The sequence below is a fragment of the Haliotis cracherodii genome, unplaced genomic scaffold, assembly GCF_022045235.1.
Source record: "Haliotis cracherodii isolate W230 unplaced genomic scaffold, xgHalCrac1.p SCAF_6, whole genome shotgun sequence".
NCBI classification, from domain to species: Eukaryota; Metazoa; Mollusca; class Gastropoda; order Lepetellida; family Haliotidae; genus Haliotis; species Haliotis cracherodii.
The window spans coordinates 63,846,441-63,873,385 of NW_027266319.1; the positions used below are offsets into that span (position 1 = coordinate 63,846,441).

The 26,945-nt window shown below is 39.1% G+C and overlaps 1 protein-coding gene across 1 annotated transcript; it reads right to left on the reverse strand.

Annotated features, from left to right (window-relative positions):
- Positions 1-170: 170 nt before the first annotated feature.
- Positions 171-25,277, reverse strand: LOC139444687 (uncharacterized). Its single transcript, XM_071225619.1, has 11 exons — positions 25,197-25,277; positions 9,672-9,817; positions 6,519-6,654; positions 5,755-5,906; positions 4,875-5,008; positions 4,162-4,290; positions 2,938-3,114; positions 2,436-2,583; positions 1,865-2,030; positions 1,253-1,368; positions 171-789 (listed from the first exon to the last, which is right to left on the reverse strand). Exons 1-11 carry the CDS (start codon positions 25,275-25,277, stop codon positions 171-173), a joined length of 2,004 nt encoding a protein of 667 aa, XP_071081720.1.
- Between the last annotated feature and the right edge of the window lie 1,668 nt (positions 25,278-26,945).

A 26,945-nucleotide genomic window follows, 5' to 3' on the forward strand; every position in this document is an offset into this window, starting at 1 on the left:
ATAACCAGTCTCGCATTTCCACCGAAATTGGGCGTATGACCAAATTACTGGCGAAAAAATATATGAATGGATCACTGAAAGTCCACTGACACCAAGTGTATGCTAAAATGATACACATGTCCTTTCGTTATTCTTATTAGTTGACAATACATCGTCTGGGGCAACTAAAACTACGTGTGTAAAACAACAACATCGACATAAGGGTCTTCCTCTGAGATGTTCTCAACATCGGTGTCATCGGTGACAGTGCTGTCTGTATCCTCCTCCTCACAACGATCGAGCGGTTTATAGTTGATGGTCTGACGCAGATGGAGCACATCAACAGGCATATGTGCAGCGACATGATGGCGAGCTTCGAATGTCGCTTCGTCAGGAAGACGCTGGTTGACAGATTCCGAAACGCTTGCACCATGTAGACTCCACAGGTCAAGGGTCATATCTCCAGTTCCGTTGTGGACATTTAATGTGGCATGGCGGTGAGTATCGAGTGGTGTTTTGTCACCATGATGCACGTTGTCATCTGGAGAAACGCTTGCTCCCTCTTGGCTCCACGGGACAAGGGTCATATCTCCAGTTGCTCGGTGAATGTTTGATGTGTCATCACAGTGTGTGTCGAGTGCCCCTTCATGTACGTCATGGAAGTGAAGACATGGTTTACCATCTGGAGATGCATCCTGAAGATTTCCTGTAATGGTACCGGGACTTTGTGGGTTCCTGTTGCATGGCACATCCATCTCAAATGAGTTGATTTGATCGTTGTTGTCGTCGTCTGTGCATTTCGACTTGTCCCTTGAAACCGGAAAAATAACAGTTGTTGACTTCAATGCTTGATAAACCAAAATGAATTCTTTTCGATTCTTATTACTTCCCAGAGCATTGTAATAAATCATTCAAGTTTTTTTATTTGTCTGCTTAACAGTTCAGTACATGTGTCTACAAGACGGATATGTGGAATGAGTATTGATAACCCCACTGTGCGCTCCCTATGTCGACATATATCAGTACAATGCAAGACAAAAATATCTTCACGTTTCTGCAATTTCGATGGTTACGTGGGTCTACATTTCCCTCAGCCGTGTCCCTCATTTGTCTTACCCGTTACCCCTGTGTTGGGTGTTGGGGTCTGATAAATGTTGTCAGACACAGGATACTGTTTCAGTGCTTCGTGACACAATATAATATGTCTTGGAGGATTAGATCGATTTTGTACAACGCAGTATGTAAACCAATGGGAATGTCATGTACCACTTACGGTTTTCTTCTCCAGATGCAGATAGCCACCAGAAGGAGCACAGTCATTAGGACAAGGCCTAAAGGAAGTAGAACTGCCGGCACATAACGGACGGTGTCCCAATTGTCAGGTGGTCTCTGAAACAAGCACGTATTGACCTGTAGTGATCTGAACTGATCTAATCAAAGAAAGTGTTTCGACATTAACTTACATATAAAATTAGAATAATGAACCCGTGAATTGATTGAGTCAATCATAATCAGTTACTGTCTACATACACCTGTGAGGATCCCAGCAACCTATGCTTGTCAACATAAATGGCGACTAAATGTATCGGGTGTTCAGGATCGTCGACTAGACTGATCGCATGTCATTGTATTCCAAGTTCGTGGATTGCTGCCCATGTCGTATATCACCGGATTGTCTTGCCCAGCCTCGACAATTTCAGACCGCCGTAATATTTGCTGGAATACTTCTTAGTGTGGCGTCACACAACACCAAAACAAACGGCTATACGTCCTCACAAAAGACAATACATTTATTATGAAACAAAGCCAGATATAGCATACAGTATTTTCTTATGTATAAGTTAACAAGGAATCGACAACAACCTGTTGTCATCGTGTGGTTTACCTTCACCGTCGACTTCTCTTCTTGTCGGGGAGGGTACAACGGTAGAGGCAGATATTCATTGAGAACGTCATCACTGTTGGATTCGAAGATCACATTTAATGAAGTACTGTCCAGCAAGGTGCCGTTCTCCAAAACTGAATAGAGTTGTACGTACGTTGTAGTATAACTGAAATTAATGTTCAAAACAAGCTTTAGTTAGGATCGTGATATTCATTGCAGGACGGGATACTCGAATACTAAGGCCATTGTAGGTCCTTATTTGGTGTCGTGGTTTCGCAGCATGATTCGGGGGCACTGGCACTGGTGGCACTGGTGGCACTGGTGGCACTGGTGGCTCAGTCATCTTTGGCATTACAATTAGCTTTGCAGAGTTGCATCCCTTTCGAAACCGGGTTCACCCCGATCATGTTTCTAGGTCGGTTTGCACCATACCCGTACTCGTGGGTTTTACCAAAATGGCAAACATCTAAGACCTGCACCTATCACATTAAGCCGCCACACCGTGATATAACTGGAATACTGTTCAAAACGGACCTAAACCCAACTCACTCACTCACTGTTTGTCACTCACTTCCTTTCTGTATGTTTGTTTGTTGTAATCTTGACATCCACTTTTCCTGGAATTTTCCCAAGTTCGGTGATGAGTCTGTGCAAGCCATCAGTCAGGTTACCTTTATTTGTATGATCAATCGCACCCAGAAGCGTGATGTTTATAATGTCTGAATACAAAAAACAAGAGGTTTTAAGAATAAGTTTAAACAAAATTGCAACTTGACAACCAGAAGCCTGTAAATAATTATTGAAAATGCAGTCATTAGCCAATTTGTTAATTGAAATGTGTGAAACGTTATTATTATTAGATAATTCATAAAAGAAAAAAAGGTAATATTTTAAGCAAAAAATAGCGTCACCAATCGCGATGATATCCCCCCTTTTCCATTTTAACTTGGATAGAAGACATCACCAATACGAAATACGTTTACTTTTATTTTAATGGGTTGAGGAGATCAACAATTGTTATATCAGACAATATGACCGACACATATGAAGACATAACACAACATTTCACTTACCAACACTTCGGCTGCATCTTTCCCCGACCCATGCAAAATCACAATTACACTTGAACCGAGTTGCCGTCACGTGGTCCGGTGTACAATTCCCTCTGTTACAGGGGGCGCTGTCACACGTCCCTCCATTGAGACATGGCTTCAGTGCACAGTGGTTGATGATGTTTTCACATCGTCTTCCTGAAAGTATTTGAGGAAGTGTATGGCGAATAACAATTAGCATATAAGAAATGTTATATTTCTTAGTAGGAAATTGTAATATGCAATGTGTTGTTATTTCTGCTAAACATGATTGGCCTGCCTTGGCGGTCACTGTAAATCTCATGAATTCTAATCTTTATGTAAATTTATATTTGAATGTGAGCTGTATTTAGCAGATATTACCACTGTTCGCTATATAAAAAAAATAAATCATGTATGAACTTTCTTGGTACACACCATTTTCGTGAATGTGAATTATGTGATTCTGACGTCTTGTGTACAACCTGTTTTGTAGTAGAAGATGAAAGTCAAGTATTATTGTATTGCCAATGATATGCAGTCGAACGTAATTTACACTTGTAAGACTATACAACTAATTCTAATTCTATATTGGATGCATCAAAATTATGTACATCTGTAAATGCTTACGTCACCTTTTTGTTTGTACAAAGATCTTTGTATCAAAGGATATATTTTGATGCACCTATAAATGTTAGATATATGTAATGTTTTAAGGATCAGTTGGCCTGGAATTCTGAATAAACTGAATCTGAATCTGAACCAGCAATGCTAAATATATTTGACAAATTCCTTTCATATGTATCATATATCTGGATCTGTGTGCGAGCGGGCGCGCGCGTTTGTGTGTGCATGCAAGTGTGTTTGTATGCGTACATGTGTGTACACATATTTTAGAAAATGGGGGTTCACTTAAAGTAACAAGATATGAACGGAATTAATTCAGGGATCAACTTTTAGTAATGCATGATTGATATGTCAACTCGATAACTCGAGTAATTTGGTATGCTTCAAAAAAGATGTAGGGGGAGGTTGGGGGTTGGGGGTTGGGGAGAACGTACCTTGCATCCCCCACCCCATCTTTACCCGCGTATAGAGAGTTTCCGCCGTTGTAGAAACGATGTATTACAGCCATACCAGAGAGGGGAACACGAATTTTACATATTGTAACTAAAGATCGATCGCAATATGGTATTCTATTTGGCCTGTCAGATACAGTCTACTCACCGTTGATCCCCTCCATACAAATGCACTGAAAACTTCCGTGTGTATTTGTACAACCGCCCCCATTTTGACACAAGTTGTTAATTTCTACACATTCATCAATGTCCTGATCGCAATTATCTCCCTTCCAACCTTCATTTTTATGATTGACAGAGATTGAAATTATGCCAAATACATGAGCTAGAATACAAGGAATACAAGCATGCAGTAGGGTTTTCGATGGAGTGAAACCCTGGATACCCCACTGGATGATCACTGTCAGAAGAACGTCTAAACATGCATACATGCATACCCATGATTCATTGATCATGACATTAATCAATCTGGTCGATATCACTTTGAATAAGACCGTCTGGATAACCGGGTTTCACTGTACTTTGCCACAATTTAAAGTGGAAGGATCGTGGTACAACACAAGACGAATTATAGTTTTCTTTTTAAATTTAGTGTTTAGGCAGTAACAAATTCTACAGAACAGAACTTGTATTACTCCCTGGTCGAAATCTCCGGCATGCGAGGTATAAACGACAATAAATACAATGTGAGATGGCGATTTTCTATCACGTGTTTACACACTATACAGAGTTATACAACAACTGATAGTTTGGTACAACTAAAACGTGCTTTGAATTTTAACATGTTTGGTCGTTCTGAATATTCTTTTGGCATATACAGTTGTACACATATAAACATTGACATCAACCTTCTGCACATACCTTTAAAGCAAATTTTTGCTCCTGTGTGTTTATTGCACATGTAGTGACTCTGGTCAGTTGTGGCCTTGCAATATGTCTCACACCGAGACCCGTACCAGTCCGGGTCACAGTAGGCACGGACCTCAATCTGTAACCTGAAATTATAATTCACACCAAACATTTCCGTTTGTCATGTTGTTTTATCACTTTGCTTTGAGTATTCTTTCTCATTATTTAAAAAAAAACCACTTAACAGTATAAAATATTCCTTTCGATTTTGGTCCTGCATCATTATTCATCATACACAGTTTTTAAGAACAACAACAAATTGAATATGAAATGGTCGAATTTTGTTCTTAAAATATGCTCTGGTTAAGGTCGAAAGGCGTAAGACAATATTGTTCCACGAGCTGGTTATGGTAATGTGATGTCAGTTGAATCATTCTTCACTGGAGATGGCGACGTGTGCACTTATGCATAGCAGCTCCATATGGATTCACCTGGTGGAGGTAAGGCCTGAATGCAAGCCACTGAGCATTCCATCAAGGTCTCTCAGATGAGACAGAAAGACAAAGTTTGGTGTACCAGCTGCAGCAACTCGATACAAAAAAAATCTGACATGAACGTTTCTTATACACATCATGTTTTGCGGGGAAACAAATTAACCTTTCACCATCAAAATCTTCGTCACTTAGCAGAAAGGATTAAAAACGCAACAGTCAAAGTGACATTTTTGTGGTGCATTCTAAACCCTAATAGTTTGACATTTATGTTGTAATCTCGTCCGTTTTGAAGTGTACATGAATAAACAACACATGAGATTATTTGCACTGCTCAAAGTTTTGTTCTGGCACCCAACCTAACTATTGTATGATCACCGTTATGTCTTAGTCTGACTCACTTTGTCCTTTTCCCCAGTGTGTATGGGGTGTACACGGCTGTCTGTTCTGTAGCAGCGGCCTGGATCTTGATCAGCTTGGAGAGTGTGTCCATTAGTTCGCCATTGGTGTCGTAATCATTGTCAAACACCTGCACCTTTATTTTTATTGAGGACTGGAGAAAAGAACATGCATATACTCTGCTTAGTTTGTTGTTTAACACTACAGACAGCAATATTCCAGCTAAGCTAAAAACATATGCTATTACTTCATGAGGGAGTGAGTTATGTTTAACGCCGCTTTTAACTGTATTCCAGTTATATCACGACGTGTCAGCTGTGGGAGGAAACCCCGAAGTAATGCGGGTCTCAGACATTTACCTCTTCGTTGCCACCCACGAGCACGGGTATGTTGCGGACAAAACTAGACACATAATCGGGGCGAACCGGGATTCGAACCCATAGTCATAGTTTTCTGGCGTACCCAAGGGACGTAACTCTACACAGCGAATTGCGGCACCTTCGACGACTGGGCCACCCGTGTCTCCATATTACTTAAACATTCACTTGATACATGTATTGTCTTTCTTCTGAATATGTTCAATGACGCTTGCAGACATTGAGCCTAATCTATGACCTGGCATTGCGAGACCTGTGTCTGTTAGTTTTATTATCAACATTCACAGAACAGTTAAGGATTCTTATATGTGGCTTGAAGATTTACAATAAAATCTGACATAAGTGTATTTTACCACTGAGTGCAATTTAAATTTAGGTGATGCTCCTACCGGTACTGCTTTGGGCACAGGTATGATGATAGGATTCGCTGTTCCTAGAATGCTGCTTCCAAAGTGGATCATGTTATGGTTATCTATGTAGTTTGTGGTCCCCACATAAAGAGAGCAAGGCACTGTTTTGTTTGGTCTGGAATAAGAGAGAATTGTTGTCTGATGCTGCCAAACCAACAGGTAACATAACTCTACATTAAAAACAAGTCATTTCCCCCCTCCTACATATTGTAAACCAAAGGCGTAAAATCACTGTATTATTTTACTAAATGAAATCAAATGCACTTAAGGATTGATTAATACAGTCTGCACAACGGTTTTTCGATTCATACCTCAATGAACCGACAAAAATACACAGTCAATGCGTATAATTAAATTGGACAACGAAAACATACCAGAGTTTAACCAAAAACACTTGTTTATGTCAAAGCAGACAAAAATGACGAGATTGATAAACATTCTAGGTGTAGGAATACATACTGTGACGTGACATGAATCAGATGATTGTGTAATTTATGCACATAACTTGACATGCCAAGTCAGTAGCCAATCAACCGAGAGTAGGATCAAATTTTAAACAAAGTTCATAGGACCTGTCAATCAAGACAAGAGGCGAGAAGAACTGCAACAGTCAGACTGGGCGGGAACAAATATGTCCGGGTGAATTAGGCGGCTGTTTTAAATGACATGGTCAGTTACCGCCACACAGTTGGAAAAAATGCTTGCTAGAAATGCAACCCGATGACATGAAAGTTGTGGGACCGAGGCGAGCGGTGAAAAAAAAGTCGAGCAAGCCTGCACGTTTGCTGTTTCATTCCGTCTCGTCCTTCGGTTTCATAGGGTAGTTTGGACAATGAATATGCATGAATTTCGCTAAAAGCCCTGTGTATTATGATACACATGAGCAGAAAGGGATTTCCCTCGACAGTAATTCCGTAGTAATAAAAGTAGTCCGTTTCAATGGACGTGGCTTAACCTTTTACATTCATTGGAAACTGAATGCATTAACACGTGTCCAATTCAGCTAATCAGAATGCAGTAATTTCAATGAACACAAGAAAAATTTAATTATTCAAAAAAAGCCCCAAAATTGTTTCAAGTACAGAAAAACGTGACAAACACTGTCAAGGTGATTCTATTGCTAATAGTGAGTGCGTGAGTGAGTTGGGTTTATAACAGTTATATCGCGGCGTGTCAGTTTAATGTCGGAGGAAAGCCCGAAACGATGCAGGTCTCAAACGTTTGCCACTTCGGTGACACCCACGAGCACGGGTATGGTGCTGACAAACCTAGAAACATAATCGGTGCGAACCGGGATTCGAACCCACAATCATAGGTTTCAGGCGTGCCCAAGGAACGCAACTCTGCACAGTGAATCGCGTCGCCCCCTCTATTACTAATACACGGTGGTACCTCAACATGAGTAAAGAAATACCTAAACTATTTTCACAGAAAAATCAGAAAGACAACATTAAAATAACCTTTGTGTGATGTACTTAACCTGATGTATTGATGGCAACAGGGGTCCTGGTCATTTATTTACACGAGATACGATAGCCTACAAATAGAAACTGTCCCTAAATGAACATGTCTCACTCGTATAGTTTGTTAATAGATATATACTCTTCAAAAAAAGAAACTTGACACTGACTTTCAAAATGTAATATAATGCGATTTTTTTAAAATAGGAAACAGAAACCATAATTGAAACTCTGTTTGAAGATCAATATACATAATGATCAAAACATTAATCGTGTCCCCTAGACAGACACACGTACACGATACAGTTAATGTCACAGGGGTACAGAAAAGGTCAGTATCGGTTGTGCCCATCACGTGCATCAATCACAGCTTGACACCAACGACCCATAGATGCAATCAAGTTGTCAATAACACGCTGTTGGATGTGCTGCCATTCATGCTGAAGTGCATCAAGAAGCGCCGGAAGTGTTTGGGGCGGTGGATTCCTTCTGTGAACTGGATGTTGTTGTGCTGTAAGGAGTCCTGACAAACACGTGCAATATGCGATCGAGCGTGGTCCTGCTGGAACTGTCCGCCATGAACGTTGACATGAGGAAGAACGTAAGTCTCTGTAACGCACACCTGTCAATGCACCTGCCACATGCACGAGAGGCGTCCTACCACCGTGATGAATTCCGGCCCATACCATGACACTCCCGCCGCCAAATGGGACAACCTTGCTGCACACAGTTGGGGGCGTAACGTTCACCCCGACGTCTGTAGAAACGTGCGCGCCCATCAGCACGTGTGAGTAGGAAACGGGACTCGTCAGTAAACAGTACATTTCTCCACCTTGCACGTGCCCATCTAACCCTCTGTTGGCACCAAATCAGACGGTCAGCAAGATGACGTGGGGTCAATACATGACGTCAAACAGGTCTTCGTGCAAAAAAGTCCAGCCTCCCTCAGTCTGTTGCGTATCGTTTGATCTGATATTCTGCGTACGCAGGGATCTGTGTGGTTGTAGACGTGGCTGTGGTAGTGCGGTCTCGGAGGTGTCGCAGCCGGATGTATGGATCTTGTGCTTGGTTTGTCACCCTTGGTCTTCCTGACCTTGGTCTGTCGTTAACTCTGTTGGTGTTGTTGTATCGGGTCCACAGTGCGGAGATTGTCTCTCTGGATACGCCAAAGCGCCTGGCCACTTCTTGCTTGTTATCTCCCATTGGCGTTGTTCTGTTGAGCTGCATTCAGTCTTGGCATTCTGTCACCGCCTCTCCTGCCGTTATAAGGACTGTATGAACAGCCGTTGATGTGGAGTTTTATACCCATTCAGCAGGGGGGCCTGCATGCCTAAATGCAGGATCCTGTGCTGCACGTTTTTTACAGGCGGTTGCGTTTGGATGAAGCTGTAAAATTGATCCACAAACGCTATTTTTATGTGCTTTGCATGTGTTTTCGCGAATTATAGACACATCGACTTCCTGTTTGACTTATTTGGTTCTCATTTAATGGTATTAATTTAGATATTTGGCAAAAAGTGGTTTTACATCCATGTCAAGTTTCTTTTTTTGAAGAGTATATAAAAAGGTACCTACCCATCAATACACAAGATAAACATTGGATCACATTTACCAATACACAAGGTACGAGCTTCACTGTCACAACACTGTCCTCTCATTCCAGGGTACTTACCCATCAATGCACAGGGTAAACTTTGGGTCACATTGATCATTCCACCAAATGGTGAGATCATCGTCACAACTATGCCCGCTGATTACTTTCCCATCTGACCAGTAACTGATGAACTGAATGTCCAGTTTGCCGTCAGTCTTCACATGCTGTTAAGGTATGAATATACGGTTCAGACATTTGTTAATTGAAGAAAGTAATATCATCTTGAATATGATAAAATAACGTTGACATGAAGAATGTCGAATGAAGTTCGAATTTCTTTCAGTTGCCTCCAAAGAACTTTACCATTCAAACCACGTACGTAAGTGTTATGTGTATTCTACTATGTCTAGTTTTTTATGCTGTAGGAAATACTTCCATACCCATACATATTTTATTCTCACAGGCACTATGTTTCATACGGTGTTACCTCAGGACACTTCCAAACGAGCTCTTTTAAATGAACTGAGGTGATTTATTATATCCGCTTATATCTGTTAACACCCTTGGTCAATAGGAGGCAAGGTGCCTGGGGTGACCCAAACGTTTCAGGCGGCGAAATACGCTGTGCAACGTTTCGCCCTCATGTCAAAATCTTGTGATCGTGGTTTCGAATCCAATACTCGCCATGATATGTATTCACTTTTGTCAGCACCATATCCGTGCTCATTGGTTTCATTTTAAGTGGTAAACGTCAGAGGCCATCAATTTGGGTGTGTTTCCCACATCAAGCTGATAGTCCTTAAAACAAATTCATGACAATATATTGTTTACTAATCTTTTTGTGACTAATATTCATCGCCATCTCCATCTCGTCTGCAGCTAGGCCTTAAAATACGGAGGCCTTCAGCCACACATCAGGGTGATTCTATTGACAATCACATTGTAAAAACATGTTCATTCCCAGTAAATCTATCGAGGTATCGATTCTACAGTGAACGATCTCAAACTTCTAAACACTGGAGGTCTATTTCCTGAGTCATTCACTCAACTGAGGATAAAAAAATATTATAATATATAACTCGAAAAGTAAATATTTGAAAGCCAGTGTCTTGTGAAGTGAATCATGTTTCATTTGTCGTTAGATGACGATGCATGCACTTAGCTGAAGCAAATACAGTGCGAGGACCTTTTAGGAAAACACTATGGAACAGTCCGAAGCTCTGTGTAGCGACAAGTCAATATCAAAATCGTTTATCGGGAGCAGCACAGGGAGACGGTTGCGGCAGCTATGGAAAGAGTGATTTTCTGAGTGTTGTTTGACTCTACTGTCAGTAACATTCCGGCTATATCACGGCGGCCTGGATGAGACAAACCAGTGATAGATAGCATGAGGAAAACGATCACACAATGATGACCAGGTAACACATTGTATTATCATAAGATCCTCGTTAGTCGCAGCCTAAAAAATGCATTTGTGTGAGACTTGTCCAGAGGATTGGTGGAAACCTCACTGTTTGATTGCTATTCTAGAAGGTGGTGAGTAGGTAAGAAAACGTACAACTTTATGGATACCGACTTCTGGTTTATTGCATTTAGGGACGTTTCTTACACCACTCCAGTTTGATAAGGCTGGAAACCTTATCTCACTAGTCATCAGTATGTATGTGTGTATGGGTGGACCACAGCTGTGCTCAAGTTTACAATTTGACTTTGTGACTCGGAACTCAAATGGGGCATGATCTGATGATCAGATTGACCAGTGTGACAGATTTCCAGGACCAAGACGTTCGATTTAGTTATTCGGCAAGTACTGTACCAGTATTTTTATTGTGGAGTAAACTGTTTTACACACTTAATATACTTGTCTGTTCTTCTTCGCTCAGAGAACCTTTAAACTTCTTGGACAAATTACCTTGTTTTAACTTTGCCAATCCGATTGGAAATTCCGATTCATATGCATAAAGAAACAAATCCGCAAGAAGGTGAGCACAATTGGTGCGCATGGGGATGCCTACTTCTTGCCTAAATGTCTAATCCCAAAACTTTACTGAACGGACTAGTGTACAAGCGTTAAGGAACAAATCTATGTTCACAATTTGCAAACGACCATAAAGAAATTATCACGGAAGGTGAAATGGTCGGCGTATTCTATTGCACATTCGTTCTTCCTCCATAAACTATTCTCAAACTATCAGATGATATATGTACATATCGTACATGGGAAGAATACATTTATGCACATTTTGATTATAAGTATCATGTTCTGTCTTATATCTATAGTTAGAAACGAAAAGGTAATGGTAACGCGGATATTTTTTCATGTCACCTCAAATGGACAACTAGAAACATTGCACCACACAAATATATGTTTTCAATGTGATATTCTCTTTCAAAAGCTGGTATTTTCATGCCTCAGCCTACCGTGCAAACCAGAACAACCTCATCGGACGATCTGAAGCAGGAACGTCGACGTCACAGACGGATGTAGCCAGAGTATCGGCACGAACAGAATTATACCCCGCATAGCCTAAGTCTGGATGAGCTCGTGGCTGCCCAGGATCGCAACAACATCGTCAGCAGCATATGACGAGTCGAGATTTATGCTGCATCGAGAAGATTTATGATGGCCCCATGTCACCATAAAGGTTTAGCCGTAAACAGGTTTGGTAGTGGCAGCGCAGTGATCATCCTGAACCCCATACACAGCAACACCACCGACCGAGTGAGATAATATTCGCCACCGTGCGATTCGTTCGTCCATGAGCAGGAGGTGACAGACAATACTTCGCGCTAAAGGTGAACACGCGAGATAATGAGTTCTCATGACCTGGACATTCGTCTTCATATTGGACACGTGTCCTGTGTGCCTTGTCCTAATTTATAAAGTGTTCTGATGACGAAGGGAATGTTTGTAGCTTCCCACAGAAAATGGTTATGCGTTTCAGCACAACCTAACGCAGAGACTTGCATTGAATTGTGACTCCACTTACGAGGGGTGGCTCTTATATTTCAGTTGCATGTACTAAGTTTATCACGCTAACCGGCTACATTTTAACCAAATACATAAACCAGGCAGCATATTTCTGCAGGTATCAAAGTGACTAGGCATTCTCTGTTGATGAAAACCACACAATTGGCTACAGCGCTGTCACCCAGTCTTTCTCCAGCTGAAAGAATTACCTCTGACAGCCATCCATGCAGATATGGTGTCACCTTTAGAAGATTATTCTCTTCACTGTCAGAGAGCAAGTAAACTCAGCATAGCAACTTTGCTGATATTAATACACAAATGTTTGACCAAAATTTTATTTAAAAAACGGAAACAATAAAACAAATGACAGGCGAAATCGTCCCCCAAACGAAAATATCCGCCACTGAGGAAATTCCCCTCAGTGAGGTTAAAACGGGTTCCCGTTCTTAAACGCGCTGAGCAATTTCTACGTTGGGCCGGCGCCAAGTTTGCCTTCTTCCTCCTCGGATTTTTCAATCGCATTTGGGACAAATAACACAATATTGTGTACAGTGACACCCTTTTTATCAATAATTTATTTCATTTATAAAGTAAACGCATGTTTGATGTACGTTTGTATGTAAGGATGTATGTAGCTTAAACAAACACTAAGGGGGCACGGATGGTCCAGTCGTCTAAGGCGCCGCAATTCGCTGTGCAGAGTTGCGTCCCTTGGGAACGCCAGAAACCTATGATTGTGGGTTCGAATCCCCGATTATGTTTCTAGGTTTGTCAGCACCATGCCCGTGCTGGTGGGTTTCACCGAAGTGGTAAACGTCTGAGACCTGCATCACTTAGGGCTGTCCTCCCATATTAAGCTGACACGCCGCGATATAACTGGAATACTGTTGAAAGCGGCGTTAAACCCAACTCACTCACTCTCTAAACAAACACGATGGAGTTATCCCTCCGCCAGTTGCTGGAAAAATAGGATTTCACCGTTTATGGTACTGAAACAAGATGTTAGTTATTAAAAGCTCGTTGCAGGACATTAATTGTTATTTTAAGGAAACACGGTGTTAAGATTGCTAGGGGAGTTTCATTCACTCAGCAGTGTATGCAATGTTATTGTTAAAGGATTAACTGAAATAGCAACACTTTAGATTGACTGCTTCCTGACGTATCAGTATAGCAGCAAAGCATCTTTAACTAAGGGAAATGTTGATAATATACATGATATGTTTAAGGATTATGAACGACTCACCACGCGTCACAAAGCCAATAAAGTAGGCATTTCTCATGAGAGAGTTGAGAACATTTTGAAGAATGAACAGGGTATGACAAAGGTTTCAGCGCGCTGGGTTCTAATCAGAACCGCTGCAGGTTCATCACCTCTCATGAAAATGGACATCGTCTTGAAGCATTCCCAGTTGATTTTGTTGAGCGGGGTTTGTAAGCAATGATGAGTCTTGGATTGAAGTGACACTTACACTTTCGTTTGTGTGTTTTATTTTGAAAGTATATCGGACCAAATACCTATGTGACAAAACATAAATTAATCACCAAAGTATGTTTTACTATGGTAATATTCCATCCATATCTCAGTGGGGTGGTAGGAGGACACCATAAATGGTATCAAGACATTGAATCCAGGTTGGGAACTGAACCGAAACTCAGGCGGCGTAATCAACCAGCACTTTACCAACTAGGCATCGCCGAATCCCCATTTTGCGTTAACGAGAAGGAGGACTTGTGATTATCGCCCCTGATTAGTAGAGCACTGTCAACAAAAGCTCCGAGAAAAGTGGAAAAAACACTGATAATTCTAAGTTGAGAAAAGCCAACAAACCCGACAAAACAACACTATGGGAGTTCCAATCGAGATTTGGGACTGTATTATTAGTGTGGATACAAGACATATCGCCTACGCTGATCCCTCCTACATTGTGTTTGCATGGCTTACAGAGTGAGAGTTTACATACTTTTTCAACGACACTGGCGACGGGAACATTGTTTACATGTCGAAAACAGGACATATGCAATGTAGATGCTCCCCCTGGTAATACATTCATACCATCAATGATACATTCACAGGAGATGTAGAACTAAACCCAGGGCCAACAGGTGACGAATTAAATGAATTAAAAACAGCGATCATCGACCAGATTAAGAATACGGAGGATTATTTTCCAAAGATATCAGATCTATTAAAGAGGACATAAAATCCATGAAGGCCTGTATCAGTGAGTTGCTTGAGGTCAGAGGTAGCTCAAACAAAGATGTACAAGAGATAATGAGAATTGACACTGATGCACTAAGTGAAAGGGCAGAGGAAGCAGAAAGTTACTATCGGGGCATAGAAGCTCGATTAGAAGACCAGAAAAGGAGAAGTAGGCAAAACAACATTGTTTTATACGGTATTCCGGAGAAACAAGAAGAAAATGACACTGAAAGCAAAGACAAGGTACTCGAAGTCCTGAATAGTGCCAGACTACATAAAAGTCTACAACCACTAGCTGCAAGAGACATTGAAAGGCACATCGTATCTCTACTAAGAGTCCCAATAAGACAAGGCCAATTGTTGCTAAAATGTGTAACTGGGAGGACAAATGGCAGTCTGTGAAAATGAGGGAGGTCCTCAGAGAGAAAGGAGTTGGTATAGCCAACGACCTGACCAACACACAGAGACAGGAATTACTTAGACTTAGAGCCGAGAATCCAAATACCAGGTATTTAAAATTAGATTAAAATTAAAAGGAAACAAAATTGTTGAGGTGGCTAAGGAGGAGAATATACAGATACAGAACACCTCGCGACCCACACAGGAACGTTGACACTGGTGTTGAACATCAACGACGATATACAACTGGATCACGACGACTGACCAGATCCAACTCCCGCCCGTCCTACAGGGGACATACCCGATAGGAATGGGGCCAGGGTCATGTTAGAGACAGCACCCAAGATTATTTGACTCTTCTTGATGCCATAAAAACAGACACTTGTGATAAATCTGAGGATGTTTGTGAATTTTATATTTTGGAATATTTCCTGTATTTCACAAAAGTTAACAGAAATTGACTTCTTGAACTACATAAAGTCGTTCGACGTAGTTGGAATAACTGAAACATGGACGAACAGTTTTGACCTACTATATGCTTTCCCAGATCATAAAGTTATTACTATGGATGCGGATAAAATATCAAACAGTGGAAGACATTCGGGTGGGATATTAGTATTGATAAAAAGACAGTTCTCCAAATATGTAGAATGGTACAAAATAACAGAAAACACTATTTAGTCTCGATTCTGATTTATTATATTCATGTTTGATTGTCCATCCAGAAGGGTCAACATGGTATAACAAACTTGGCTTGTATAGCAAAAATGGAATAACAATATTTCAAGATAGACTTATAGACATACTAACTAATCTCCCGAATGTTTATATTTTGTGTGGTGGAGATTTTAATGCTCGTACAGGCACCAAACCCGATTTTGTTGAGGACGTCATAATTGACCGCACTCAAAGTCAAAATCACTCCATGTGGGATTTCCTTCTTGATTATTTTAACGTCCAGCCATTCTCAGCTGACAAAACTGTAATTAATTTCGGTAAATGCCTGTTAGATCTATGTTCTGTGTTAAATGTTCATATTATGAACGGACGATGTGGCACAGATTCCCATGTGGGAGATTATACGTTTATATGTGCAAATGACGCAAGTGTTATTGATTATGTTATTGCCTCATCATCGCTTTTCGAGTACACGAGTGATTTTACGATACCGTCACATACTGAATCGGCACATCTTCCGCTCACATTGAAATTACGCTCGCCTCACATGGGCCGACAATTATCCGATGAAAGTAAATGTGATAGGTCGTTTAAGTTTGTATGGTATTATGACAAACAAGAGCTCTTTCGACAAAACTTTTTTACAGATAGTGTCCGAAACTTACTCAATAAATCTGTCGAAAAAGCGTTTAACAATATTGATAGCAGCGTAGAATATCGTAGAAGCGATGTAGTCCGTAATGTAAAATCAGATGTTGTTGTTAATAAATGGTTTGACGCTGATTGTGAGAGATTGAAAAGGGTAAGATGCAAACTTCTAAATAGATTTAGAAAACAGAAGGACACTAATTCGCTCGATGAGTACAATTGCATTAGAAATAAGTATAATGCTGTGTGTAGACAAATGAGAGATACATTTTATAAACAAGAACAACATTGTTTGGGAAAAAAACCATATATGATTCTAAAAATTCTGGTCTATCCTCAAAAGTGTAAATAAAAAGCATGCATCTAGAAATAATATTACCACCAATGATTGGTACCAACACTTTACAAATCTTTTTTGTCATCCCCCACCATTGAAGACGCAGTGCCTACAGTACCAGATAGATCCGCTCGATATGATACAAACAAAAATGTTACCGAGGATATTCTTGATTCTCCAATAACGAGGGATGAGATTTTAGACAGCATATATAATCTTAAAAGTAACAAGGCAGCTGGTATAAATGATACTATTCCTGAATTCTTTAAACATTCTTCAGATTTACTACTTCCATACTTAGAATTAATATTTAATTTGATATTAGAAAATGGACATTTTCCAAATTCATGGTCGATTGGTATTATCATCGCAATCCATAAACAAGGTGATATAAATAACGTAAATAATTACAGAGGTATTACCCTTTTAAGGATATTCAGTAAGATAGTTACATCTATCGTTAACAAGAGATTAGTGTTCTGGGGTAATGCTCGGAATCGCGAAAAGATCACTAGAGATATTGATGGTGGCTGGACATGCAGGATACATCATTTCCAGTGTATTCAGGCACCTCGTCTTTGTTTCACTCGGTATTTGAAACTTTGATATACAAGGCTACGGCCACCAAGCCATTTACAGGTGCATATGTCTATTTACAATGAAGTTGTTTGGCGTTCCCAGTATTTATATACTATCACTGATTACTTGTAAACTGGTCACTGCAAGTGCTTGAATTATTTACATTTCAATGAACTGGGTTTATTCACATGCTAGTTTTCATAGATTCAAGCTTAGTTAGAATCCTTGTTTATCTGTGAACTGGTCTTCCAACTGGTGACATTTTAGTGATGGATGTACTTTAATACCTTTGGACTACATGTAACATTGCTGGTTTTACGAGGTGCTTGACTGCCTCAGTAGTTCATGATCAATTACATTTTTTTTGTGTAAACAAATCAGTCACGTTTGCAACAATAGATTAATAAGTTGATAAATTTGGACTGCAATTACCGATTAACAACTTAAGATATAGAGACAGGCAGTTGATATATAACCAAAGTTATGGTCCTTTTCAGACGCTTGACGTTGGAGTAAATGAACCAACTAATTTGAACATTCCCCAGTAATACTATACAATACCTCCATACGTCAAAAAGGGGTGTTAAAAAGCTATCAAAGTTTTCTTTTATGGAACACAATATTTGCACTGTATTGATGTAAATAATCTAGCCCCCGCCCATGTAACTTAAACATAAGTAAGGATAAGATTTATAGATGAACAACGTCTTTATTACAATTAAGAGCGGCGTTTCGGTGTAGGTTCTAACACCATTATCAAGCAAGTTTACCAACACCGAAACGTCGCTCTTAAATGTTTTAAAGAAGTTGTTCATCCATAAATCTTATCCTTACTTATTACTGCAACTTCTACATGCCTATCAAAGAAATAACTTAAACATATATGTGTATGATCTTCATATGCCCCCCTATGTGGCCTGAAAAGCAAATAAAGTTGTGTCTTATGACCTCTATTATCCCTGCTGTCGCTATGATAATGTTCAATTTCAGTCTGCCACACCAAGCGTGAATAAGCGTTATACAAGTGTTGATAAACCACACTGACGCAAGCGTTATATACAAGTGTTGGTGAACCACACTGACGCAAGCGTGAAACAAGTGTTGATAAACCACACTGACGCAATTAAGCAAAAACATATTTGGTGTGGGCAAATACCTGACTTGTAGATTTGAAACTTTCTAGTTAATTGTGGATACACTGGGCTACACATACATAACAAAACCCCAATGACAGATGAATTGGTGCCTTGATATGCAACAAGAAAGAATCTTGTTTATTTCCAGGCCACCCTGATCGTCTTTTACTTCTACTACATGCATGGCTAGAGGCGACATCAAAGGCGCCGCACAGCATTTATTAGACAACAGACCGAACCACCACCCCACCCTGTCGGTAGGGAATATATAATCTGTGCGCACATAACTGTGTCCAGTCTACCGCGGGGTATGATGCGGTGTCAGTGTCGACTGATTTCGTGATAGTTGTGAAAAAAAATCGTTGTATATCGTATTTTTGTGTTACTAACTGTCCCCTTATTTGCCAAAAGAAAACGGATATTACCAACAGTAAGTCAGCAAACTGACAGATCCACTGACTGCAACATTCATTATATAAAGTTAATGGTCCTGTTTGTGTGTACTAGATGTAACATTCGAAGGCTAATAAAGTCAATTTTAAGACAGTACAGACTATGAAGCTGAAAGGAAATATGTCCAGAACGCATAATCTTGTGTATAAGAGGATGTCTAATCCCTGAAATGTTATAACGTTAGATCGCGAGGGCGAAACATTAAAGTAGATACACGAGAGTTGGGACACTGACTGTGTAACACTAAGACATGCGGTTTGAAATCAGTCCCTCACATAATTAAACACAAAATTTTGCTTTCATATAAAGTATTTTGAGAAATGGGGAGCCAATATGCAAGTATTATACGCAATCACACACGGAAGCATATTATAGTTGATATAGTATATGTTTTCATTAATCTGAACACATACATATCAACAATATGCAAATTAACAAGTGCAATAAAAAATCTTTGTTGCATGTTAATGTTTTTTGTTTTCACTTTGACATAATATATCATAACAGAGTAAGAGAAGGTTTGGGATTCCTCTTGAAAGTACTAAAATAACAACTGTTGTGTACTGAACAGGGAGTTTTTATGATAAAAAACATTGACTATCAATAGTTCACTTCAAATTTCTTATCTTTTTCTTAACTGTTAAAAAAACACGATAACATGATCACAAGGTAAATATAGGCCTGTTGAATGTCATCCTGTGAGATCTGTCACATCTGTCACGGATTTGATGCTTTCTACAGGTTCAGCCATTTCCAATTTCCTCCATTTGTTATTGGAAACTTTTAAGAAAATATTTCCTTTCTCCCTTAATCCCATCTTTCATGCACGCAAAATGTCAAACATATACTTAGATAAAAAAATTTATATAATCCATACAATAAATAATGTTTATTAATTAAGATATGGACGGGTGTATGGAACAGTCCCTTTGAATATTTATGATTTAACACAAATTTATGTACAATTTGACAGGTTATAATAATATGAATGTCACAATTCACCACCACTTGCCAAGTTCACTGAAATGTCAACAGTTGGAAGTTGTTACAGATAAACATGGATTCTAACCAAGTCTGATATTCTTTTACATAGAATGCATGAGTGACTTCTCTCCATCAGAATAACGAACAGGGGAATAAACGGCTAAAAATCCTGAATATATCCTGTATACATGTATTAAGTATTTACTATCAATTTCCTCTAATAATAAAATGTTACCTTTGGCAAGCTCCAATACTCAGCAGGAACATTTGGGCAATTGTAAAAATCACAACCCCTGATGTAAAACTGTCCACATGGTCACACCCAGTGATTGTTAAGATAACAAATCCTAGCTACAGTCAGACAACATGACAGTCTATATTCATTTCCACTATCCTCCAATAAATAGTGGGTAATGTCAGAATTACACCCTCTGAAAAGATGCTTCAAGCCCCCCACTAAACATCCTCTCGTTAACTTTTAAGAACAACAACAATACGTTGTGTGTGGGGAAATGTCCAGTATTGAATATCAAGAGAACTATTTTTGTCAGAACGAGTTATGGTTCTTTTCTGAATACCCTTGAGGACCTTCTATTAGAAGAAATATATTTTTGTAGACCTTTCAATTCAAGTGTTTATATGCTACTAACGTTTAAATGTATCTAATTTTACCGTTTCAAAAGGTGTTAAAACTTGTTATTGTGTCCAAGGTATTTAAATCTATCTCCATACGCTGCGCTTGTTCCAATAACATTCATATTTATATCATCATCAATTATAGCTTTTACGTCGACTTAACAGTCTTGTATTCCGTCCACACACTCACTCACTCACTCACTCACTCACTCACTCACCCAAAACTCACTCACTCACTCACTCACCCGAAACCCACCCAAAACCCACTCACTCACTCACTCACACACTCACTCACCCAAAACCCACTCACTCACTCACCCCAAACCCACACACTCACTCACCCACCCAAAACCCACCCACCCACTCACTCACTCACTCACCCAAAACCCACTTACTCACTCACTCACTCACCCACCCAAAACCCACTCACTCACTCACTCACTCACTCAAAACCCACCCACTAACTCACTCACTCACTCACCCAAAACCCACCCACTCACTCACTCACCCGTCCAAAACCCACTCACTCACTCACCCACCCAAACCCCACTCACTCACTCACTCACTCACTCACTCACTCACCAGAAACCCACACACTCACCCACCCAAAACTCACTCACTCACTCACTCACTCATACGTAATCATACGTCATCAAGCTGAATATCAACTCTTTATAACCGGTAACTTTCACACCTGATTTATTTGTCTGAATGAAACGTCTGAAAACAACGGGTTAACCGTTACACAGTAATTCGGGGTGATGTTTTTTGTGCTACAGAATCAAAGTACCATTGTGCTACATGTATATATAAGATGTTACGATGATGTGTCATTCCTTAATCAGTACGATGTATAGTATAAGTATATACACTTTAAACTAGACACATGTTAACGATAATAATGACGCAGGTCGGGTCAGTATAATTTCATTGCTTAATTATAAGTTGCCATTTTGTAAACAATTTTTTATAAGGTGGAAGAAATTATGGTGCAGAAAAAAGACTAGCAATTAACACAATAACCGTGATGCAATCGCGTTACTCAAAGAATGAATTTATATCACAAATATTATTATTATACCATGAAATGTTTATTGATACCGCAAATCGATTTTTAGATATCAACAACAGAATTTATCAAATAATGTACTTTATCATCTAAAAAATCGAATAAGGTATGACATCTATAGCCTTCGTCTCCGTGACCTTATGCACATTTTTTAACAGTTCGTGTAGAAAGGTACAGTATGTTAACATTTACATATATAGTCATATTCAGTCGAGGTGAGGTGAGGTGAAATGGGGTTTAACGTCGCGTCCAAGATTATTGCACTTATATAGCGACGTGCATGTACGTGTGTGTGTTTGTGTGGCTGCTTGTATTAGTCCGGAAATGATGCCGATTTATAGTGCTAGCTCACTGAGATACCATGCCGCAGTTTAACATGAATACCCCACTCAGACACAGTATACTGACTCCGAGCCGACCAGTCCTTGTTTTAGCCCCTTAATGCCGAGCGCCAGACAGTTTAACAACAAGTACCATCTATTAACGTCTTTTGGTATGACGCGGCCGGGGGCCGCTCTGCGGGCGGACGCTCTACCACTAGACCACGGAGGCGGTCCCATATTCAGTTGATGTATCTACATATGTGTAAGGGCAAGCTTCTTCCCTTTTTTTAATCAGTTTTCCACCTGGCTCTGAATGTGGAACACAGATTTTAGAACTACATATATATCTTGTTGTAATTGTATTTTTATGCGATTTGAATATTCATATTTACTATTGTACTTATGTTTTATATTTACATGTCACTATATATTACCATTATCGCTTGTTAAATAAACACAATTGACAAATACTAAAAAGCAAATGACTAGTAAACTAATAATGTACGTTGAAAATAATATAGTTAATGCCAAAATGATGTATCAAGGATCAAGAAGAAGATATATTGACAGTAACGCTGGGAAACTATTCAACTAACCCGTGAAAACAAAAGTGCTTTAGCTCAATGTTTACCTCTCCTGCCGGCCATTATGCAACGGCCATCTTTACACAACCCCGCGCTCACGTCTACGGGTCTCTCCCTGTGGTACGGTAATTAGTAGAACCCTCTCCCTCAAGTGTATCTTCCATGATATAACCTACTCTCATTAATTAAATGCTGCTCTTTTCCAGCGTCACGGCTATGGAGCTGAGACAAATAGACCCAACCATCATAAAGTAATTAGGGTCCAATAAAAACAATGCCCCGCCAAACCTCATAAACATAATATAGACCCTGATCGGATAACATCAAAAATATTTGTATGGGGCTATAACAAAGCACTTTTTAATAAAAGAATAAAAAATAGTAATAAAAAAGCTATCCGATCTTGGCCTAAATCATTTTGCTAATATCGCCCATAATTTGTGCCAAATATGTAGTTGCATCTATCAAGAGTAAAATGTATGATATATTTCGTACACAGTGGAGTGTGGATGTGTGTCAGCCACAAGGTGTAAATGGTACAGGAGGAAACAATTTAAGAATGTATTGTAATTTTAAGTTTTTACCAAATTCTGAGTTTTATGTTAGTAATTTTATGCCTCGTTCTTATAGACGAGCAATGCTAGTTTTAGAAGTGGAACAGCCCCTATAAGGATTGAGACGGGACGATACGATTGCACAGTTTTAAATGAGAGATATTGTTTTTCATGTCAGAATATTTTAGAAGATGAATGCCATGTTTTACTTAAATGTACTTTATACAATGTTGAGAGATCCCAATTACTTGATCTATGTTTTAACACTTGTCCAAATTTTGATATTGTACCTGATATTGAAAAGCTATGTTTTATACTGTCCAGCCATGATGTTTGCTATGTTGTGGCCAAAACCTGCTATGAATTTTAAAGAAAAGAAAAGACATTTTATTTCGTTGTTAATCACGTTGTTTATATATATTTTTAATATATATCTGTATATATGTGTAAATAGTATATGTAGTCTCTCATAACTCCATGTGGAGTGGCTCAAATTTTAATAAGATGCTGTATTTTATAATGTACATTTATGAGGTGAGACTTAAATAAAAATCTGTCTGTCTGTCATAATCACTGAAAGTCGTACTACAGATATTTAATGTCAAATAAAACAAAAAACATTTGAATGGCAATAACATTTAGTAGGATCGTGTATTCTCTTGACACGATCGCAAAACATCATGTAGAAGCCACACCAGTACTCATATTTTCCTACAAAATCACACATCTAAAAATGAGACATCCGCAAGTACAAAAAAATAACATGTGTGTTAGCATTTTTCGCCAGGATATCAAAAATGTCTCTCCTTGTTACCACCACCAAGTTCAGCTTAACATGGGTCCTCCTTTGGTCAAAAGTTTGTTCCCCCTCTAATGAGTGTGACACGCGTGGCGGACGGGTTCCACACAAGTGACCAACAGGGTGCACACGGGTTGCGTAACGCGGTGCCCATGCGTGTAAGGGGAATGAACTTCTAGGCAGTAGTGTATATATATTCATATCTAAAGGTTATCAAATATTGGTTAAGATTATTGAATATGCCATCTTATAGGTTCCCGAAAAAATGTTATAATATGATGGTTCTCTTTGATAAAAATGGAAAACGAAATTGGGTAACAGACGTCAAAGACTTGCTGTTTTCTGTTGGTTATGGCTATGTTTGGTGTGAACATAATATACAATGTCATTCTTATTTCATTAGATCATAAACACAAAGACTAAAAGATATATATTAACAAAATTGGTCTGTATCTGTATCTGAATCAAATAAATGTATTTATTACAAAATGGCAAAAAATGATTTATATCCCGAACAGTATTGATCTTGTTTAAACGTAAAAAAATTCCAAGTTTCCTTAGCAAGATTTCGATGTTGTTCACATGATTTATTTATTGAAACTGGACGTTTCACGGGTATTAAAAGAGAAGAACACAATTGTCAATTGTGCGCCCTAAATGACATTGAAGATGAATACCACTTCCTTCTTATATGCCCATTTTATGCAACATTAAGGGCAAAGTATATACCTGAATAATACCATTTCAATCGCATTTTCTTTAAATTCACATCTCTGTTAAACAACTCTAAGTATCTACTTTTACAAAATGTATCTATGTACATTTATCATGCAATGAGACACAGAAAAAATATTATGTTATAGACTCTACTACTCTGAATGTACAAATCATAAATATACATAGGCCTGTGACCTCCATCAGTACGGAAATAAAGAAATTCAGAAAGAGGACACTTTATCAGTTTAAAGTTAAACCTTGTTAACTCGAAACCGATTATCTCCTTTAAGAAGGTGTCACTTCTGATCACCTAATAGTCTTACATCGGCACCCAGCTTGTCTCGAAAAACGGATAAATCGACATACAAGAACTTCGAGCTAAGGCGGTTCACTGCTTCGATCATTGGAATAAAAACTGTACAAATACACTCTTTGATAAATAGCATTCTTGTTTATTTTTTAAACTCCGTGAATGTGAATAATATACAATAAAACGAGTTTTAATTTCAGTGTGCAAGTATGACTTAAGCACTTACCGATATCAACAGCAGCCAGAGTGCAAAAAGCACACACAAACAGTGTGCTGGCCAGCATCTACAAGTAGACATCGTATCCATAAGTCGTCATCAGAGCTGTTCTTGATGGAGGGTTGTCTCACATGTACCGTTCACTGTTCAGTCCACTGATATTTATATCTTAACCCCAAGAGATTACTGGAGACTACAGACGTCCAGTTGTGACGTATATTACACGTGACTAAATCATTACTTAAATTGCACGAGGGTGAATGCGAGTCTGTGTTAAATATTTCCTCGATCTGTGTCATCGAACTTGAGGAAATATTTGTGGTAAATATTCAGTTTCATTATTCACACCAGTCTCGACTACCTCACCAGTGCCGGAAGTACAGTGCAACTTCTCCAGTTCATTCATATTCATGATAAGTCTATTTTGGCAAGTGCAGTGATACCATGTTTAGCAAGTGTCAATACTAATCCATTGGAACATAACATGTTATGTTCTGGTAGCGTTTTGCTGTTTACTGCAGTCACTAAACAAAGACTGTGTCCTCACTGCGAGATGTTATTAAATTCATGATACCCGAAGGTGGAATTGATGATTTTACTACATTTAACAGAATTGTATGTGGACAATACAGTTGTGAAAGTAAAATTGTAACATAATACTTAAGAGAGTATTTAAGAGTGTATACTCTATAACGTGGCCAAACATTGACGTACTGAAACGAGTAGCGAAACCTTATACATATTAATAATGTAACAGAGCAACACAAAAAATAGAAACACATTTAAATAAATTTGGCCGGGTGCACATAAACAACTTGCGGGAAAAAGTATTCATATTACACTGGATTAGCATACTACAACAGAAGAAGTATTCAGTCGATTCGCCTTCAAACAAGTGAAACTGTTATAAGGCATTCAAAGTGCTGGTTGGGTATCGAGTTATATTCTCTTAAGGAAAACAAATATTGAAGCTCTAAAGTAACGGTGATCAAATTCGCATGTATCACATTGGGATTCATGGGTGCACGTGACTCATCATGTTTACAAACCCTGTTCAACAAACTTAGCTTGGTATGCTTTAAAACGATGTCAATTTGATGAACCTGAAGCATTTCTGATCAGAACCCAGCATGCTGAAACCTTTGCCATACTCAGCTAATTCCTCAAAATGTTCTAAACTGAGAGATGCCTACTACATTGACTTTGTGACGCTTGGTGAATCGATGAACATCCTTGATCAATTGAAGGTTTTCCTGATATTGGATCATATTCGAGGCTCTCCCGTCCCCTCTTATATGGCTAGTAAAGTGCAAACTATTATTGTGTCCTCGACATATTAAGTCAATTCCCGAGAGAAAAAATATAATAATCGTAGAAATAACTTAAATGTCAAGGAAACGTGTTGAAATCATACCTTTGATCTTGACATTGTGTTTCCTTAGAATAAAGATTAAAGTCCTGTAACGTGATTTTAATGACGTACATCCTGTTTCAGTACCGTAAACGTCGAAACCCTATTTGTCCAGCACCTGGCAGAAGAATAAATCAATCATGTTTCTCTAAGCAACATACATCCGTACATACGTACATCTAACATGCGTTTTCTTTAAAATATGAAATAAAAATTGATAAAAAGGGTGACACTGTACACAATTTTGTGTTATTTGTCCCAAATGCGATTGAAAAATCCGAGGAGGAAGAAAGCAAACTGGGCGCCGGCCCGACGTAGAAATTGCTGAGTGTTTTTAAGGTAATTCC

Bases quoted from the DNA above. Each gene is read 5' to 3' on its own strand.
- LOC139444687 (XM_071225619.1), bottom strand. From the start codon at position 25,277: ATGGATACGATGTCTACTTGTAGATGCTGGCCAGCACACTGTTTGTGT. The intron at 9,818-25,196 runs GTAAGTGCTTAA...ATACCTTAACAG, and splicing joins TCTGGCTGCTGTTGATATCG to CATGTGAAGACTGACGGCAA. The intron at 4,291-4,874 runs GTATGTGCAGAA...ATAAAAATGAAG, and splicing joins AGCAAAAATTTGCTTTAAAG to GTTGGAAGGGAGATAATTGC.